Source organism: Pelophylax lessonae (assembly GCF_965119305.1).
Source record: "Pelophylax lessonae genome assembly, chromosome: 3".
Classification (NCBI taxonomy): Eukaryota; Metazoa; Chordata; class Amphibia; order Anura; family Ranidae; genus Pelophylax; species Pelophylax lessonae.
In genome coordinates, this window is record NC_138770.1 from 142,741,762 (window position 1) to 142,760,533 (window position 18,772).

Genomic DNA, 18,772 nt, shown 5'->3' on the forward strand with positions numbered 1-18,772 from the left:
TAGGACACTAGGCGGGGAAAAAAATTTGACCACGCCTATAGGGCAGTACCAGGGGGTATACTCCCACTTCCTGCTATAGGACTTCCTTTTTTTTCTGCCTGGTCAGGAGTAACGACCTAGTTCCTTGCTGAGATCTCTGGTCCATTTTTTCTTTTTTTAACAAAATGTTTTCTTTTTATTATTTTCTGTTCCTGTGAGAACTACAATCAATTCTGTTCCTGTGAGAACTACAGTCAACTGCCGGACTGGGCGATGGACTGGATATCCTAGATCCTTACGGTCTTCCCAGTGCTAGGTTGGCCACAACATAGCCCAACTGGATGGGGGCTGGCCGGCGAGTTTAATGTCTCGGGAGGACGCATAGCCCTGGTCACGATCCTAGTCATGACTTGAGTTGCAGCGTACCTCTGGCCCATAGCACCCCCATGCCAAGATGGTGGGTGGTCTGCCTGGAGTGGTGCACGCCTTGTCCCATGGTGCGGTAAGTAGTGCCCCCCCCGCCCATTTGGTGGCTCTCAGGGTGGATGTGGGCCCCTCCCTGGGTTGGTCAGACCCCCCGAGTGCCCTTCCTTCCAACTTTTACGCTCCCCCCTCAATATCTGGGTCCTTCTGCGGACCACCCCCCATTCACCCATACCTAGGTTGTAGTACTGCTGGTGCAGCGGTGGGTTGGTATTTTTCACAGCAATTTTACACATTTTGCTAGCTGTTCCAGGTTAACCCTTGGAGTCCCTGGAGCACGTGTCACCACCTGACCCCCTCTCTGAGGCTGCGGGACCTGTGGGGTCCCAGTCCGCCTTATTTGCTGTGACGGCAGTCCTGCAGTCAGTGGTGTAGATTTGGCCCTCCAAAATAGGATGAGTAAAAAGCGTACTCCGCCTTCACCAGAATCCTCTGCCTCCTCAGAGTCTGAGGTGGATTTGGCCACCGTGGATGCGAGTCACTCTACTGGACCTGCGTCCACACATCCTGAGTGCTCTGATAGTGAGGATGATGCAGTTGTTCCTGTTTGAGCTCTTGTTTTGCCTAGTTGGCTATGTTTAGCCTTTGGGAAGTGTGTTTTTTCTTGCTGTGTTATTCCGACCCCTCATATTAACACTGCTTTGGGACATCCCATCGGTCAAGAAGATATGGTGCTGTGTCCGTCAATAAATGAAAGAGAACACCGAATTTTTGTCTTACCGTAAAATCATGTTCATTGACGTACACAGCACCCGCCCCTCTATTGAGTTGGGTTTTATGTTCTTCTGACACTGTTTGTGACAAAACTGAAGTCCTCTAGCTGGAAGGGGGAGTCCCCTGGGACTGCCCTATAGGCATGGTCAAATCCTTTTGCCTACCCCTTTGGAGAGCAGCATAAACCCATCTGTCAAGAAGATATGGAGCTGTGTCCATCAATGAACACCAGAGAAAAGGATTTTTACGGTAAGATGAACATCCAGTTTTCTCTTTCGTTCATTGACGGCCACAGCTCCCAATATTCTTAATCATTGGGTTACACTGCCCCCCACAGGAGTAGGACACTAGGCAGAAAAAAAGTCTGGCTACGCCTATGGACAGTCCCAGGGGGTATACTCCCTCTCCCTGCTATAGGCACTCGCGTAGGCCGTGATATAGACCCACTGGCCTGCAAGTTAAACGCCTCGTGAGGTCTCATACGTTCTTTTTTTTGTTATAGTGCAAAAAAACGCAGTGGTAAAATACCACCAATAGAAAGGTTTCTTTGTGGGAAAAAAATTATATACATTTAATTTGTGCATAGGGTTGCATGACAATGTGCAATTGTCAGTTAAAGTAACGCAGTGCCAAAAAGCAAAAAATTGACTAGTCATGAAGGGAGATGAATCTTCCGGAGATCAATTGATTAAACTTTCGCACAGTACTGTATATATAGAAATATATAGATATACACTACCGTTACAGAGTTTGGGGTCACTCAGAAATGTCCTTATTTTTTAAAGAAAAGCACTGTTTTTTTCAATGAAGATAACATTAAAGTAATCAGAAATACAGTCTAGACATTTTTAATGTGGTAAATGACTATTCTAGCTGGAAACGGCTGATTTTTAATGGATAATTGACATAGTTGTACTGAGGCCCATTTCAAGCAACCATCACTCCTGTGTTCTAATGGTACATTGTGTTAGCTAATCCTGTTAAAAGGCTAATTGATGATTACAAACCCCTTGTGGAATTATGTTAGCACAGCTGAAAACTGTTGTGCTGATTAGAGAAACTATAAAACTGGCCCTTCCTTTGAACTGATTGAGTATCTGGAGCATCCGCATTTGTGGGTTTGATTAGACTCTCAAAATGGCCAGAAAAAGAGAACTTTCTTCTGAAACTCGACAGTCTATTTTTGTTCTGAAAAATGAAGGCTGTTCTATGCGAGAAATTGCCAAGACACTGAAGATTTCTTACAACGGTTAGTACTACTCCCTTCAGAGAACAGCACAAATGGGCTCTAACCAGAATAGAAAGAGAAGTGGGAGGCCCTAAGCAAGAGGACAAGTACATTAGAGTCTCTAGTTTGAGAAATAGACGCCTCACTGGTCCTCAACTTGCATCTTCAATAAATGGTACTCGCAAAACACCAGTCCCAACGTTCACAGTGAAGAGGCGACTCCGGAATGCTGGCCTTCTAGGCAGAGTGGCAAAGAAAAAGCCATATCTGAGACTGGCCAATAAAAGGAAAATATTAAGATGGGCAAAAGAACACAGATATTGGACAGAGGAAGATTGGAAAAAAGTGTTATGTACAGAATCTAAGTTTAAAGCGTTTGGATCACACAGAAGAACATTTGTGAGAGACAGGACAAGTGAACAAATGCTGGAGGAGTGCCTGACGCCATCTGTCAAGCATGGTGGAGGTAATGTGATGGTCTGGGGCTGCTTTGGTGCTGGCAAAGTGAGAGATTTATACAAGGTAAAAGGGATTTTAAATAAGGAAGGCTATCACTTTATTTTGCAACACCATGCCTTACCCTGTGGACAGCGCTGGATTGGAGCCAATTTCCTCCTACAACAGGACAATGACCCAAAGCACACCTCCAAACTATGCAAGAACTATTTAGGGAAGAAGCAGTCAGCTTGTATTCTGTCTGTAATGGAGTGGCCAGCGCAGTCGCCAGATCTCAACCCCATTGAGCTGTTGTGGGAGCAGCTTGACTGTATGGAACGTAAGAAGTGCCCATCAAGCCAGTCCAACTTGTGGGAGGTGCTTCAGGAAGCGTGGAGTGAAATTTCTTCAGATTACCTCAACAAATTGACAGCTAGATAATGGTGTGAGTCTTGCGCTATCTAGAGGATTGCTTGTATATGTATATCACCCCTTAAAGCTGCATATACCGGTTCTGTGAACCAGACAGTGTATAGATAAGTTAATGGAGGGGGGAGGTATCACGCTTCAGGGAAAACGAAATGGTTCTCACTCAATAGTGATAATAAAATTATAAAGATCAAAATCAATATAAATTATCTTCTGTGATAGTGTTCAAAATCAATACATATTCCTCAAATTACATACTTAAATATGTGAATTGAAATAAATATAACAATATTGGTGAAATCAATTCCAATATAAATATATAAAGTGCTCTAATGCTATTATCAAAAAAATGAACTATGCTTCTGTTCCCGGTGTTGGAGAGGAAAACGGAGCATACTGGACAGCTTTTACACGGGAACTACTTGCACCTGCATGTGTGAGTTATGACCAGGAACTGAAGTTGCTTGATTCGCCAGCTAAGAGAAGAACCCATGATTCCTATATGCCCTGTAGTTTCATTCACCTATGATTCGTGGTACATCCAGAGAGTATTCATCCCGATCCAGAGAATAGGCTATCACCATCTATGGAGTGGGTAAGAAGAGGAGTGGAAAAGGAGAGCCATATAAGGCGCATCCCTTTACATTTTGAGGTGAGCGGCTAGTACATCCTTAGGGGTCCTAAGGATTAAGAAGCACCCCCATTAACACTTGGTGAAAGGTGGAGGTTTAACAGCGAAGAAAATAAGAAGGAATACCGCTTATGCGGGTTAAATGATTTGGACATTATTTGGACACTATAAGCACTTTTGTTCACTCATAAGCACTTTATATGTACCTGCCTTTATTGCATTGAATGAGCACTTGTCACTTTATTCCCCTTCAATTAATTTATAGCATAGTTCATTTTTTTGATAATAGCACTAGAGCACTTTATATATTTATATTGGAATTGATTTCACCAATATTGTTATATTTATTTCAATTCACATATTTAAGTATGTAATTTGAGGAATATGTATTGATTTTGAACACGATCACAGAAGATAATTTATATTGATTTTGATCTTTTAATTATCACTATCACTAATGAGTGAGAACCATTTAGTTTTCCCTGAAGAGCGATACCTCCCCCCTCCATTAAATTGACAGCTAGAATGCCAAAGGTCTGCAAGGCTGTAATTGCTGCAAATGGAGAATTCTTTGATAAAAGCAAAGTTTAAAGGACAAAATTATTATTTCAAATAAAAATCATTATTTCTAACCTTGTCAATGTCTTGACTATATTTTCTATTCATTTTGCAACTCATTTGAGGAATAAAAGTGTGAGTTTTCATGGAAAACATGAAATTGTCTGGGTGACCCCAAACTTTTGAACGGTAGTGTGTGTGTGTGTGTACGTATATATATATATATAGATATAGATATATATAGATAGGTATAGAGAGAGAGAGAGAATGAATCTCAAAAAAGTGAGTACACCCCTCACATTTTTGTAAATATATTATTATACCTTTTCATGTGACAACACTGAAGAAATTACACTTTGCTACAATGTAAAGTAGTGAGTTTACTGCTTGTATAACAGTGTAAATTTGCTGTTCCCTCAAAATAACTCAACACATAGGCATTAATGTCTAAACCGCTGGCAACAAAAGTGAGTACACCCATAATTTAAAATGTCCAAATTGGGCCAAAGTGTCAATATTTTGTGTGGCCACCATTATTTTCCAGCACTGCCTTAACCCTCTTGAGCATGGAGTTCACCAGAGCTTCACAGGTTGCCACTGGAGTCCTATTCTACTCCTCCATGACAACATCATGAAGTTGGTGGATGTTAGAGACCTTGCGCTCCGCCTTCTGTTTGAGGATGGCCTACAGATGCTCAATAGGGTTTAGGTCTGGAGACATGCTTGGCTAGTCCATCACCCTTACCCTCAGCTTCTTTAGCGAGGCAGTGGTCGTCTTGGAGGTGTGTTTGGGGCCGTTATCATGTTGGAATACTGCCCTGCGGTCCACTCTCCGAAAGGAGGGGATCATGCTCTGCTTAAGTATGTCACAGTACATGTTGGCCTTCATGGTTCTCTCAATGAACTGTAGCTCCCCAGTGCCTGTAGCACTCATGCAGCCCCAGACCAAGACACTCCCACCACCATGCTTGACTGTAGGCAAGACACACTTGTCTTTGTACTCCTCACCTGTTTGCTGCCACACACGCTTGACACCATCTGAACCAAATAAGTTTATCTTGGTCTCATCAGACCACTGGACATGGTTCCAGTAATCCATGTCTTTAGTCTGCTTGTCTTCAGCAAACTGTTTGCAGGCTTTCTTGTGCATCATCTTTAGAAGAGGCTTCCTTCTGGGATGACAGCCATAAAGACCAATTTGATGCAGTATGCGGTGTATGATCTGAGCACTGACAGGCTGACCCCCCACCTCTTCAACCTCTGCAGCAATGCTGGCAGCACTCAAACATCTATTTCCCAAAGACAACCTCTGGATATAACACTGTGCATGAGCACTTAACTTCTTTGGTCGACCATGGCGAGGCCTGTTCTGAGTGGAACCTGTCATGTTAAACTGATGTATGGTCTTGGCCACCATGCTGCAGCTCAGTTTCAGGATCTTGGCAATCTTATAGCCTAGGCCATCTTTATGTAGAGCAACAATTTTTTTTATCAGATCCTCAGAGAGTTCTTTGCCATGAGATGCCATGTTGAACTTCCAGTGACCAGTACGAGAGAGTGAGAGCGATAACACCAAATTTAACACACCTGCTCCCCATTCACTTGAGACCTTGTAACCATAATGAGTCACATGACACTGGGGAGGGAAAATTGCTAATTGGGCCCAATTTGGACATTTTCACTTAGGGATGTACCCACTTTTGTTGCCAGTGGTTTAGACAATAATGGCTGTGTTGTTATTTTGAGGGGACAGCAAATTTACACTGTTATACAAGCTGTACACTCACTACTTTACATTGTAGCAAAGTGTAATTTCTTCAGTATTGTCACATGAAAATATATAATAAAATATTTACAAAAATGTGAGGGGTTTACTCATGTGAGATACTGTGTATGTGTGTAAGAATGTATGTATGTATGTATGTATGTGTGTGTGTGTGTGTGTGTGTGTGTGTGTGTGTGTGTATATATGTGTATGTGTATGTGTGGATAGATAGATAGATAGATAGATAGATAGATATAATAGATAGATAGATAGATATAATAGATAGATAGATAGATATAATAGATAGATAGATATAATAGATATATTCATACATACTCAAACTTTACAGGTGCAGGTCACTGACATTTTTTTCCCCTACTCCTCTTTTCTGACTGTTTTTCATTAGTTTTGTATTGTCACTACTGGTAGCATAAGGTGATACCTGGGCCCTATAGATGTTGCACAGGCAGTCCAACTCCTCCAGGATGACACATCAATACGTGCACTTGCCAGAAGGTTTGCTGTGTCTCCCAGCACAGTCTCAAGAGCATGGAGGAGTTTCCAGGAGACAGGCAGTTACTCTAGGAGAGCTGGACAGGGCCGGAAAATGTCCTTAACCCATCAGCAGGACCGGTATCTGCTCCTTTGTGCAGAAACAGGATGAGCACTGCCAGAGCCCTACAAAATGACCTTCAGCAGCCCACTGGTGAGAATGTTTTTGACCAAACAATCAGAAACAGACTTCATGAGGATGGCCTGAGGGCCCCACCTCCTCTAATGAGCCCTGTGTTCGCTGCCCGGCACCGTGGAGCTCTATTGGCATTTGCCATTGAACACCAGAATTGGCAGGTCCACCACTGTTGCCCTGTGCTTTTCACAGATGAGAGCAAGTTCACCCTGTGACAGACGCGAAAGTGTCTAGAGAAGCCGCGGAGAATGTTATGCTGCCTGTAACATTGTTCAGCATGACCGTTTTCGTGGTTGGTCAGTGATGGTCTGGGGAGGAATGCCCATGGAGAGGCGCACAGACCTCTACAGGCTAGACAATGGCACCCTGACTACCAGGTTTTACCATAGTCTGTTCAGGAGCTCAGTGATGCCCTGGTCCAGATCTGGGAGGAAATACCCCAGGCACCATCCGTCGTCTCATTAGAAGCATGCCCCGACATTGTCAGGCATGCATACAAGCACGTGGGGCCATACAAACTACTGAGTATCATTTTGAGTTGCACCAATGAAATTTCAGCAAAATGGACTAGCCTACTGCATCATTTTTTTTGCTTTGATTTTCGGCATGTCTTTGAATTCAGCCCTCTGTAGGTTGCTCATTTTTATTTTCATCAAACGATGTGGCATCCTCTTGTTCCTAATACATTACCCAGTCCATATCAGTATAGATATACAGCATGAGATTTCTCCCTATTGAGATCTGATGTGTTTTCAAAGTGTTCATTTAATTTTTTTTGAGCAGTGTATATACTGTATATATGTACAAACCCGATTCCAAAAAAGTTGGGACACTATACAAATTGTGAATAAAACAAAATGCAAAGATGTGGAAGTTTCACATTTCTATATCTTATTCAGAATACAACATAGATGACATATCAAATGTTTAAACTGAGAAAATGTATCATTTTAAGAGAAAAATAAGTTGATTTTAAATTTCATGGCATCAACACATCTCAAAAAAGTTGGGACAAGGCCATGTTTACCACTGTGTGGCATCCCCTCTTCTTTTTATAAGAAAAAATCATAAGGATGGAGCCAATATAATGAGAATTAAGTAATGCACCAACATCTCCGTAATGTATAAGAAAAAAGGGAAGGGGGGTATCATGGGACTTTAACAGTGCTTAATATCTTTTAGGTATCAAAACTAAGCAAGACACATAGTTTTAAAAGGAGAAAAAGTTTTACAATTTTATTATTAAATAACTGCATTAAAAACACTTAATACACAAAAAGCACGAACAAGGGTATAATAAAAGAATTTCATGCCATAACAAGGGGCATAGAGTGTGGATGGTTTCTGAACGCTATGTGGTTTTGACCTGTTTCACCAAATCAGGCTTCTTCAGAAAATTTAGCGTAAACAGGAGTCCCTCTATCAAGTGAAACATATACATGTACTTAAAAACTTTTTATAACAGTCTGCAAAGATCTGGGGACTAAGGAGACAAGTTGCTCAAGTTTAGGAATAGGAATGTTGTCCCATTCTTGTCTAATACAGGCTTCTAGTTGCTCAACTGCCTTAGGTCTTCTTTGTCGCATCTTCCTCTTTATGTTTCGCCAAATGTTTTGTATGGGTGAAAGATCTGGACTGCAGGCTGGCCATTTCAGTACCCGGATCCTTCTTCTTCGCAGCCATGATGTTGTAATTAATGCAGTATGTGGTCCGGCATTGTCATGTTGGAAAATGCAAGGTCTTCCCTGAAAGAGGCGACATCTGAATGGGAGCATATGTTGTTCTATAACTTGGATATACCTTTCAGCATTGATGGTGCCTTTCCAGATGTGTAAGCTGCCCGTGCCACATGCACTCATGCAACCCCATACCATCAGAGATGCAGGCTTCTGAACTGAGTGCTGATAACAACTTGGGTTGTCCTTGTCCTCTTTAGTCCGGATGACATGGCATCCCAGTTTTCCAAAAAGAACCTCAAATTTTGATTTGTCTGACCACAGAACAGTTTTCCACTTTGCCACAGTTCATTTTAAATGAGCCTTGGCCAAGAGAAAACGCCTTAGCTTCTGGATCATGTTTAGATATGGCTTCTTTTTTGGCCTATAGAGATTTAGCCGGCAACAGCGAATGGCACGGTGGATTGTGTTCACCGACAATGTTTTCTGGAAGTATTCCTGAGCCCATGTTGTAATTTCTATTACAGTAGCATTGTCTAAGGGCCCAAAGATCACGGGGATCCAGTATGGTTTTCCGGCCTTGACCCTTTTGCGCAGAGATTGTTCCAGATTCTCTGAATCTTTGGATGATATGCACTGTAGATGATGATAACTCCAAACTCTTTGCAATTTTTCTCTGAGAAACTCCTTTCTGATATTGTTCCACTATTTTTCGCTGCAGCATTGGGGGAATTGGTGATCCTCTGCCCATCTTGACTTCTGAGAGACACTGCCACTCTGAGAGGCTCTTTTTATACCCAATCATGTTGCCAATTGACCTAATACGTTGCAAATTGGTCCTCTAGCTGTTCCTTATATGTACATATAACTTTTCCAGCCTCTTATTGTTACTTGTCCCAACTTTTTTTGGAATGTGTAAAATCCAAAATGAGCCAATATTTGGCATGACATTTCAAAATGTCTCACTTTCAACATTTGATGTTATCTATATTATATTGTGAATAAAATATAAGTTTGAGATTTGTAAATTAGTCCATTCCTTTTTTACTTGCAATTTGTACAGTGTCCCAACTTTTTTGGAGTCGGGTTTGTATATATGCGTGTGTATGTGTGTGTATGTGTGTGTGTGTGTGTGTGTGTGTGTGTGTGTATATATATATATATATATATTCATATTACTGTTTTTGCTGGACTATTTATGCTGCATGTTGTTGACTTATCCCTCCAGTCCCGGCAGAGGAATGTATGATTTCCCCTTCTCTCTGTGAATAAGAAGGTTGTTAGGAGTGTGTGCAATATTTTTGTATTACACAAAGCCCCCAGTATTCTGTGGCTCATAGAATGATGCTTGTGTTCCTGCACGCCTACACTGCAGTGTAGGGAGGATACTGTGTGACGTACTCGGAACCTGCCGCTGGCCTTTTTGACCACTTGTTTTTTTTTAAAGATTCCTATAACCTGTTGCAGTCCAGTAGGCTTGCGGCTGGCCTAGTTTTTTGCCATCTTATTCTCTTGTGATCAGTGAACTCGTGTGCTCTGGCTTTTTAGGTTCAGGCAAAATATAAGAACTCCTAAAACCCAACCCCAAATGTTTATTTCGTTTTTAACAGGAGAAAGAAGAACTAAATCAGATTTGTTTTGCTGTCTGCGTTCCTATTGGGAAGGGAGCTATCTGATAGCATTGCTCTATCTTATATCACACATGTGTAGGTACTAGCAGACATCCTCAGGTTATTGAGCGAGCGGTTGGCTGGGCTTGACCTATTTGACATCCATATATTCCCAAAGTTGTAAAGCCTTTCAGTAGTGATTACCTGTCTGGAAAACAAAAACATGAAATCACTGGATAAACACAAATGTTAAGGTAACCTGGGACCTTTATTCTATGGGGGTGCGATTCTCTAAGTAGCCTAAAATCAGACAGGTTTGCCAACATCCCTTGTAATTGTATTTATAAGTTTTTTTTGTGTCCTCAAACCAAGCAAAAGTGGGACTTTATGGGCAAAGAAATATTGTATTATGCAAGTTTATAATAAATTATTATAAACTTGTATAATACAATATTTCTTTGCCCATAAAGTCCCACTTTTGCTTGGTTTGAGGACCCAAAAAACCTTATAAATGCCTGGGACCTTTATAAGAGCCATGACATTAAACAGCAGTAAGCCTGGCCGTAAACTGATTTTTTTATGAGATCAATGGGTGCGGAGACCTTTTCTTATCCCTCAATATGATGGAATGCACCCAGAGGGCATATTATGTCTTCCTGAAGCTGGCCATATAATATGTCATTTTCTTGTTCAATTTCCTTTAAATTGACCTTCAACTATGTAGTACAAGGGCCTGCCTGATTGCATACGAATTGAAAGTATTTAGGCTTGACCTCCTATTATGAGGTTTTGGTAAATCTAAAGGAAAATTGTAAAGAGAATTGTATAATAAGCCTAGTTAAAGTAAACCCTTTGGGGTAGATATTTATTCTTGATTCCCTTCCCCCCCCCCCCCCCCCGGCACTAAGTACCTTTTTCTGTTTTACTACACAGGTCTATGTCTGTCAGAATTTTGCTATCAGCAGAAATCTCTCAGCACCATGGACATCTGGTTTGGAGCCCTGGTGCAAGGTCATTAACTGACTATGCTGCACACATGAGGGAGTAAAAATTAGATCCGTGGAGTTAACATAATGAACTTGTTACCCAAGATTGTTCGCTTTGGTGCTTGACCACCATATTAGGGTGCAGCAATTTATCGGTTTCAGAAGTCCTTAGGCTTTAGCATCAGTGCGTATTTTGAGGATATCCTCAAAGAAACCCAAGCAAATCTAGCTGCTAAGATCAGTTAGTGATTCGGCCATGTTACTTAGACAAAAGGAACAAATCATTCATTGTTGGTGAGAGGTAAGGTCAAAGCCCATGTCAGGTTTATCCTTGCAATGGCTAATGAGTAGATTGATCTGAAGTTATTTATGAAAGTATATTCTCATGTGTTAATAGTTTGTTTCCTTTCTCTTCCATAGCGGCTGCCCCTGTGGTCCCCGAGTTGAGTAGTGACATCGACTCCAGTAATTTTGATGACATTGAAGATGACAAAGGGGATGTGGAGACCTTCCCAGTCCCTAAAGCCTATGCTGGGAACCAGCTGCCTTTTATTGGCTTCACCTATTATCGTGAAAACCTGTATGTGTCCTTTTTATTTTCATTTTTCTGAAATGTGCATTTGCTTTAAGTTATACTTAGATCTCAAAGGTGTTGATGGTTTATGAACAGAACTGTTAACCTTTCCTGGAAAAAGTGTTGCCATGTGCCCTTAATACAGACATTTAATCCACAAATTGACCAATCAAAACTCTGATTCACCCCTTTTGCACAGACCACATGCCCAACTGCCCAGGCTTTCAGTTATGTGACTAGCACAGAAAGGAGCCTGGAGCAACTCTTTCTCCTGTAAAGGCAAGTTTTTAACCCTATTGTTGGTTTGTTCATCTCAGCAAGACTGTTAACATATATGAATGTTAGCATTTGTGTATAAAGCCCATCTCCAGGGAACCTAAAAATTCTCCCTTGCAATAGGGCTGCATCCGCACTGCAGGGGTTGACTGTTTCTGTCTAGGTCAGGTGTCTCCAAACTTTCTAAACAAAGGGCCAGTTTACTGCCCTTCACACTCTAGAGGGGAAGGACTGTGGCCAGTGGGAGTAGAAAATGTCCTGGCGTCGGTTGGAGTGAACAATACCCAAACATTGGTGTCAATGAAAGGAATAGTGCCCCATCATTGGTGTCGATGAAAAGAATAGTGCCCCATCATTGGTGTCGATGAAAGGAATAGTGCCCTATCATTGGTGTCGATGAAAGGAATAGTGCCCCATCATTGGTGTCGATGAAAGGAATAGTGCCCCATCATTGGTGTCGATGAAAGGAATAGTGCCCCATCATTGGTGCCGATGAAAGGATAATGCCCAATCATTGGTGCGGATGACAGGATAGTGCCCCATCATTGGTGTCGATGAAAGGAACTGTGCGCCCATCATTGCTCTCCGTGAGAAGAATAGTGTCCTATTATTGCTGTCCGTGAGCGGAATAGTGCCCCCATCATTGATGTCCCTGAAAGGAAAATTGCCCCCATCATTGGTATACATTAGAGGAAAGGGAGAGTGACCCATTGTTTGTGTCTGTGAGAGGAATAGAACCCCATTTTTAATGTCAATGGGAGGAATAGTGCCCCAAGGGCTGGCTAAAGGCAAGCAAAGGTCCACAATTTGGATGCCACTGGTCTAGGGGATAGAAAAGTTGTTTCACTTACCTGATCCTTCACTTTCCTAGCAGATGGTAGTCCCCCATGCTACAGTGGTGTTGTGTACCTGGTGGTGGAACCTGACGTGTGGTTGGCTTCTCCTACACCTCTGGCTCAGGAACCCCAGTAAAGTGACAGGAGTGCCTAAGCACAGAATGGACACGAGTGCCTGACTGGTCTTACGTTGCAGGACACTTAATAGCAGTGCATGCGTTGCTGAAGAGCAGGCTGTGCGTTGCTAAAGAGCAGGCTGTACTGGCAGTGAGACCGGAACAGGAGATAGGCACAGGTCAGTAGGTTCAGATGTAGATAAATAGGGCCAGGCAGTTCAGGTAGGCAACAGAAAGGCAGATAAAGTACAAGAGGCAGGCAGACAAGTAATCGAAGTTAGGCCAGGGTCGGTAACGCCAGACAGATGGGCATATAAGCAGGAGGAGCAGGCAGATATGATATCCAAAGACAAGCCAGGGATCAGTACAGGCAGTGTTCAGGTGAGTCAGGAGCAGATCAAGTCGGTAACGGGATCAACACAGAACAGGTAGTGGGTATTCAGGAAATGTAATAGACCAAACAGCAAGGATCCAAGGCCATAGTGCAGCTTAAATAACCCGCATTAAGTTTGTGTGCGTTTGTACACGTGTGTGCTTGCGCACCTGCAAATTGGCCATGGACCAATCTTCTGTGCACAGGAATGCTCCTTTTCTAACAGGTAGTTGGCTATTTCTCAGTGTCCTCACAGCCAATGCAGGGCTACTGTCTGCATCTGTCTTGATGACATCAGAGGACCTAAGACCGCCAGGGGATAGGGAAGGAGAGGCTGCAGGGACTGGCCTAGCAGCACAGAGGAGCCTGGAGGATCAGGTGAATAAATGTGCTTTACTAAGTCCCCTAGATAGAACCCTGTCGCACAAGAGGGTTTTTCATGTTTTCTGGAGTACAGCTTTAAAGGGATTGAGGCTTATTCATTTATTAAGAGTGTAACTACTTCCAAAAACTAATCAGACTATTAAGATGACTTTCTGCTATGAAAGTGTGAATATTATTCAGAAGCCTAAATTTACTTGTCTACAGATTGTTTTTTACCTTACCCTTTAGTTTACTTCTCCTTGCTTTTAATAGATTTGTTTTGTACAGATTTCATCATCCTACAGTTATTAAAACAAAAATTGGGACCCCTTATTATTGCTGCAACAGTTGTGTAGACTGAGAAGCTCAGATCTCTCACCACTGATGTCCTGGAGAGACAGGAGAAAGTGCTGGCTGAAAAGATTCTGCAGCATCTCCCGAAAATTGTGATATACGTTTTTAGGTGGACTGCACTCTTATAGTACATTAAAACCGATTTGCTTAAAACATCTGTAAAATATATGCATTAAAAAAAAAGGCCCTAAGGATGTATTGTTTAGGACAGGGTTAGTCAAGTAAACATCCATCTAAACATTTAGGAATTTCAGGTCACTGCATGTCCTATATAAATGGTCAGAAATTCTTCCACACTAAAGAGTGCTACACTGGCTAAAAATCGGCCAGTTCTGGAGGAACCGGTTCACCTCTGGTGTACCGTTGTCTGTTTCATTGCATATGTACTGCGGTCTGTATAGCTTTTAAAATAGAAGTCACTTCTTTCAACAATTTGTTTAAAAGTAGTACATATGCTATTAAATAATTAATATAATAAATAATAGTATTTATTGCTTTATTTTGAATGGTCAGGTCGGCAAAGTTGCTGCTGTACCCTGTGTGGAAACGTTCACATTTTATTAGTAGCCATGCTGACTACCTTCAGCTAAACTGGAATGTTTCCATAAACCTACTGTACATTAGGTGTATCTATTTCTCCATTGCCATTAGTCAGTTCACACCTCCATTCTATCAGCTGTCATTTCCCAGTGCAGTATTAAGGGCCAGTCCATCTAAAATGAACATTTATGAAAGATGATGGAGAGCTGAATCACAGTTAACAATGTGCTTAGGTTTTCCAGGGTCTCCATGTGTGATACATCTGACTATAAGTTCCCAGGTCTGCACACCTGCTATGACATTGAAAAGGTGGTCCTGCTCTCTCTCTCTATTGGACTTTTAATTTATATTACTTGATAAAGAATGCAACCATATGCGTGAGACCACCTCAACTTAGGCAGGTACAACCATATTCCTAGCTGGATAGAAAAAGAGCCAGGAACTATGGCAGTGAGATCTCATACCCTGTTTCCCTGAAAATAAGCCCTACCCTGAAAATAAGACCTAGCATGATTTTCAGGGATGGCTGCAAAATAAGCCCTACCCCGAAAATAAGCCCTAGTAAAATCCTTGATCTCAGCCCCTCCCTCTTCAGAGGGGGAAAGTAGAGCTCCAGAGGGTCACGTGAGCGCCCAGCGGCGCTGTAAATAAGGTATTTTCCACAAAAAGGAGACACACTGCACATTATATAATCTTTTGACAAAATCGATTACATAATTTTACGATTTTATCCAAGGTTTATTTTTGGGAATGAATAAACATAAGCATTGGATAGAATGTCATAATGCTGATTTCTGAGCTGACAGGGGGAGAGAACTTTTTTTTAACATTTTATTGTTTTATTCTAGGTTTTTTAGAACATATAGAGGGCTAAATGACACAGCACAAGCACTGTGCTGTCTATCATGCTTTAAAGGATCAGGATATTTATTTTAGGGTTACAATCATTTGAAGATAGTCATTGTACATTCCGTAAATAAGACATCCCCTGAAAATAAGCCCTAGTGTGGTTTTTGAAGCCAAAATTAATATAAGACCCAGTCTTATTTTTGGGGAAACACGGTAGTTAGAGTCTCTTAACCACTTCACCTCCGGAAGGTTTTACCTTCTTAATGACCAGGCCATACAATTGGTGTCCTTTTTTCCCCCACAAATAGAGCTTTCTTTTGGTGGTATTTGATCACCTCTGCGGTTTTTAGATTTTGCTCTATAAACAAAAAAAGAACGACAATTTTGAAAAAAAAACACAATATTTTTTATTTTCTGCTATAAAACATTCCCAATAAAAAAATTTCAAAAATCTAATTTTTTTTATCAGTTTAGGCCAATTTTGTATTCTGCTACATATTTTTGGTAAAAAAAAAATCCCAAAAAGCGTATATTAATTGGTTTGCGCAAAGGTTATAGCGTTTACAAGCTATGGGAAAAGAAAGCTATTGGATGGGATGTGGACTGACCCTTCAAGGAAAAGTCTAGCTTCTTATCAAATGTATATGATAAATAGCTGAACACGTTTTTTATCCGATTGTTTTAAAAACGACTTCATTGTAGTCTACTACCAGTCATGATTTTCTGTGACTAACAAAATGTAATTGGCAACATTACTCCATTTTTATACAGGCTCCTCAAAAATACCATATCCCCCCCCCCCCCCAACATTTTGTTTAGAGCCTAGTGCCAAATTACAGGCACCTTGGCAATGTAGCTTCATGTGTCGGGAGTTCCATCCTTGGTGAAAATACTTCCTGAACAAATGTCAGGGATTTGGTATTTTTTATTACAGGCCTTCTCATTTGATACGGTATAGGAAGAATATCCCAATTAGCACTGTTTCAGTACCCACCACCTATCTCTGTAGCTACAGAACATAAGCAGATAAACATTTGCAGTATAGTTTCCTGAGATTATCTATAGTTTATCTGGTGCATAAATATTTTAATCAACTGTGTACCAGCCTGTTAAAACCCCTTCATTACCAGTTTTCAGTGTTGTGATAGTTTGACTGACAGTTACTTGGTCATGCAACACTAGACCAAGATTAATTTTATCCTATTTTACCCCCTTTTTTCCCCTATGGTAGTATTTAATAACCACTGTTTCACCACCTGAATACCCCTAAAATGACCTCTTTTTGGAAAGTAGACAACTCAAGGTGGTCTCATATTTTGCCACAATTTAAAAATGCTGGTAGTGAGGTGGTTAAGAGGTCGAATGTGGTAATGGTGCACCAGATTTAATGTACAGGTCATGCACAGAGGGATGCGGAGGTTAAAGAGTTAATGTGCAGGTCACATACAATGGAAGGGTTAATGTACAGGTCACATACAATGGAAGGGTTAATGTACAGGTCAAGTGAAAGGCAGAATAGAGATGTGTAGGAGAGGGAGGGTGTAAAAGGATTAAAAGAATATTCCAGGATCCAATAAAACCCCTTACCATGAATCTGCTGCTCCCTTTATATTTAATCTTTATTGATAAAATACTACTCCCTCCCTTTATTCCATTGTGAGGCTGAATTCACATCTGAACTTTGTATAGCTTGAAGCTCCAGCGAGATGAGGAGAAAAAAAAAAATTGCAAGTCGCCTGAAGCTCACAAAAGTTCTCCAACATTTTTTGAAGCTCGATTAAAGCAGATTGGTGTGTTTTTCAAATGTTTTTTTTCTTTTTTCTTTTCTTTTTTTTTTTTCAAAGAAATGCCTGGAAACACGAGATTCACAAGCTTCTGTGCTTTTTAGTGCATATTGTCTCATGTTTTTAAAGCATTGTTCTGCTCAAAAGCAATAATTTAAATAAAAATACAAAATAATTAAAAATAATAAACTACATAAATAAGTAATCATACATAATACATAAAATAGATAAAAAATAAATTAGATAATCCTAATACTAACTCCAAACTCTAATACTATCCCCTAACCGTAATCTTAACCTCTAACCCTACTTTTAATTAATAAAAAAAAGTTGAAAAACATAGCAACAAATGATAAAACAGAATTTTTTTTTAAAAAAAACGTTTAAAATGCGAAGCTCCGGTGTGAATGCAGCCTGCAAGGAAGGGGAGAATTTAAAATGTAAAGACTACAGTGTTTACGTTAGTGATCTCTGTGATTGTTTTGCACAGTGATCACAATGTACAGAGCTGCTCGGATGTTCCTGTCATCTAAGCCATCCAGTGACTGCTCAGTTCATAGCCATTCATGAGGACACTGCTATAGGGCAGTACAGTAGTCCTTACTTGAAAAGCTGTAAATCATAAGTGTTCCCTCCGGTCCTCAGGCATCGCAAAGACGGCAAATTTTATAGATCATTTTATCTGAGAAACAATGGTGGGAGAATTTTTATACATATGCAGCATGACTACCACCTACGGTAAATGTGAAAATTTGTCTCTGAACAGATTATAGTAGCATGTCCTAAAAAAGTAACCAATGAACACTTTAAAGCTGTTAAATATTTGGGAAAAAGAAAAGAGAGGCTGTAATTCTTTAGCTTTAAATAATGACTAGAAGATGAGTTTGTTGTGATCGGGGATTGCTACCTTTATGGCACCCCTAAATTATGTAGAGCAGCATAACTGTCCTGTGGTAAGACTTCTGCACATGTGTTGGACAGTGTTACAGGACGTAAATATATGCCTGCAAGGAGCTGCCAGCTGGACCTGCTCTTCGAGATGGTTAAGGCTTCCAAGGCATTCTGGGAAAAGTCACAGTCTGTTCCCCTGAGGTTAGCGGCAGTAAAGCGGGGCTGCATTCAGTCCTTCCTGAGTATAGCTTTCTTCTCCTTGCCTGCCCTGGATCATCCCATGACCTAAATGTTTAGAAACACAGGCCGTAATCAAAATATTTCTACGCTGCCGTCTTTGATCCAAATTGTGCAAACTGTTTAGAAATCTGCCCTGCTATGGCCAAGTATTTTTATGAGTCTGAACTGTTTAATGTCTTTCCCTCCTCTTTCTTTCTCCTTTTTTTTTCACAATTTTCACAGATTGCTGAAGGACCCTTCCCAATTCAAGGAAGAAAAGAATTCTTGTTTACAGCCTACAAAAGAGGTAATTGTTAGCTCTGTGCCCCAGGTAGTTTCTCAGTGTGACGTGTTAACCTTAGTGGCTGAGAGCCCAGATATACAATTCATACCAAAAGGCTTTTCAAGGAATCCA

At 41.0% G+C, this 18,772-nt stretch overlaps 1 protein-coding gene across 4 annotated transcripts in view; it reads left to right on the forward strand.

The window, feature by feature from the left end:
- Positions 1–18,772, forward strand: part of ROCK2 (Rho associated coiled-coil containing protein kinase 2) — a 318,978-nt gene that overhangs the window by 231,612 nt on the left and 68,594 nt on the right. For all 4 annotated transcript variants that reach the window (XM_082251873.1, XM_082251874.1, XM_082251875.1 and 1 more), the window contains exons 9-10: positions 11,603–11,762; positions 18,601–18,664. In XM_082251873.1, the coding sequence (XP_082107999.1) occupies positions 11,603–11,762; positions 18,601–18,664 (224 nt within the window). The remainder of the gene's footprint in view (positions 1–11,602; positions 11,763–18,600; positions 18,665–18,772) is intronic.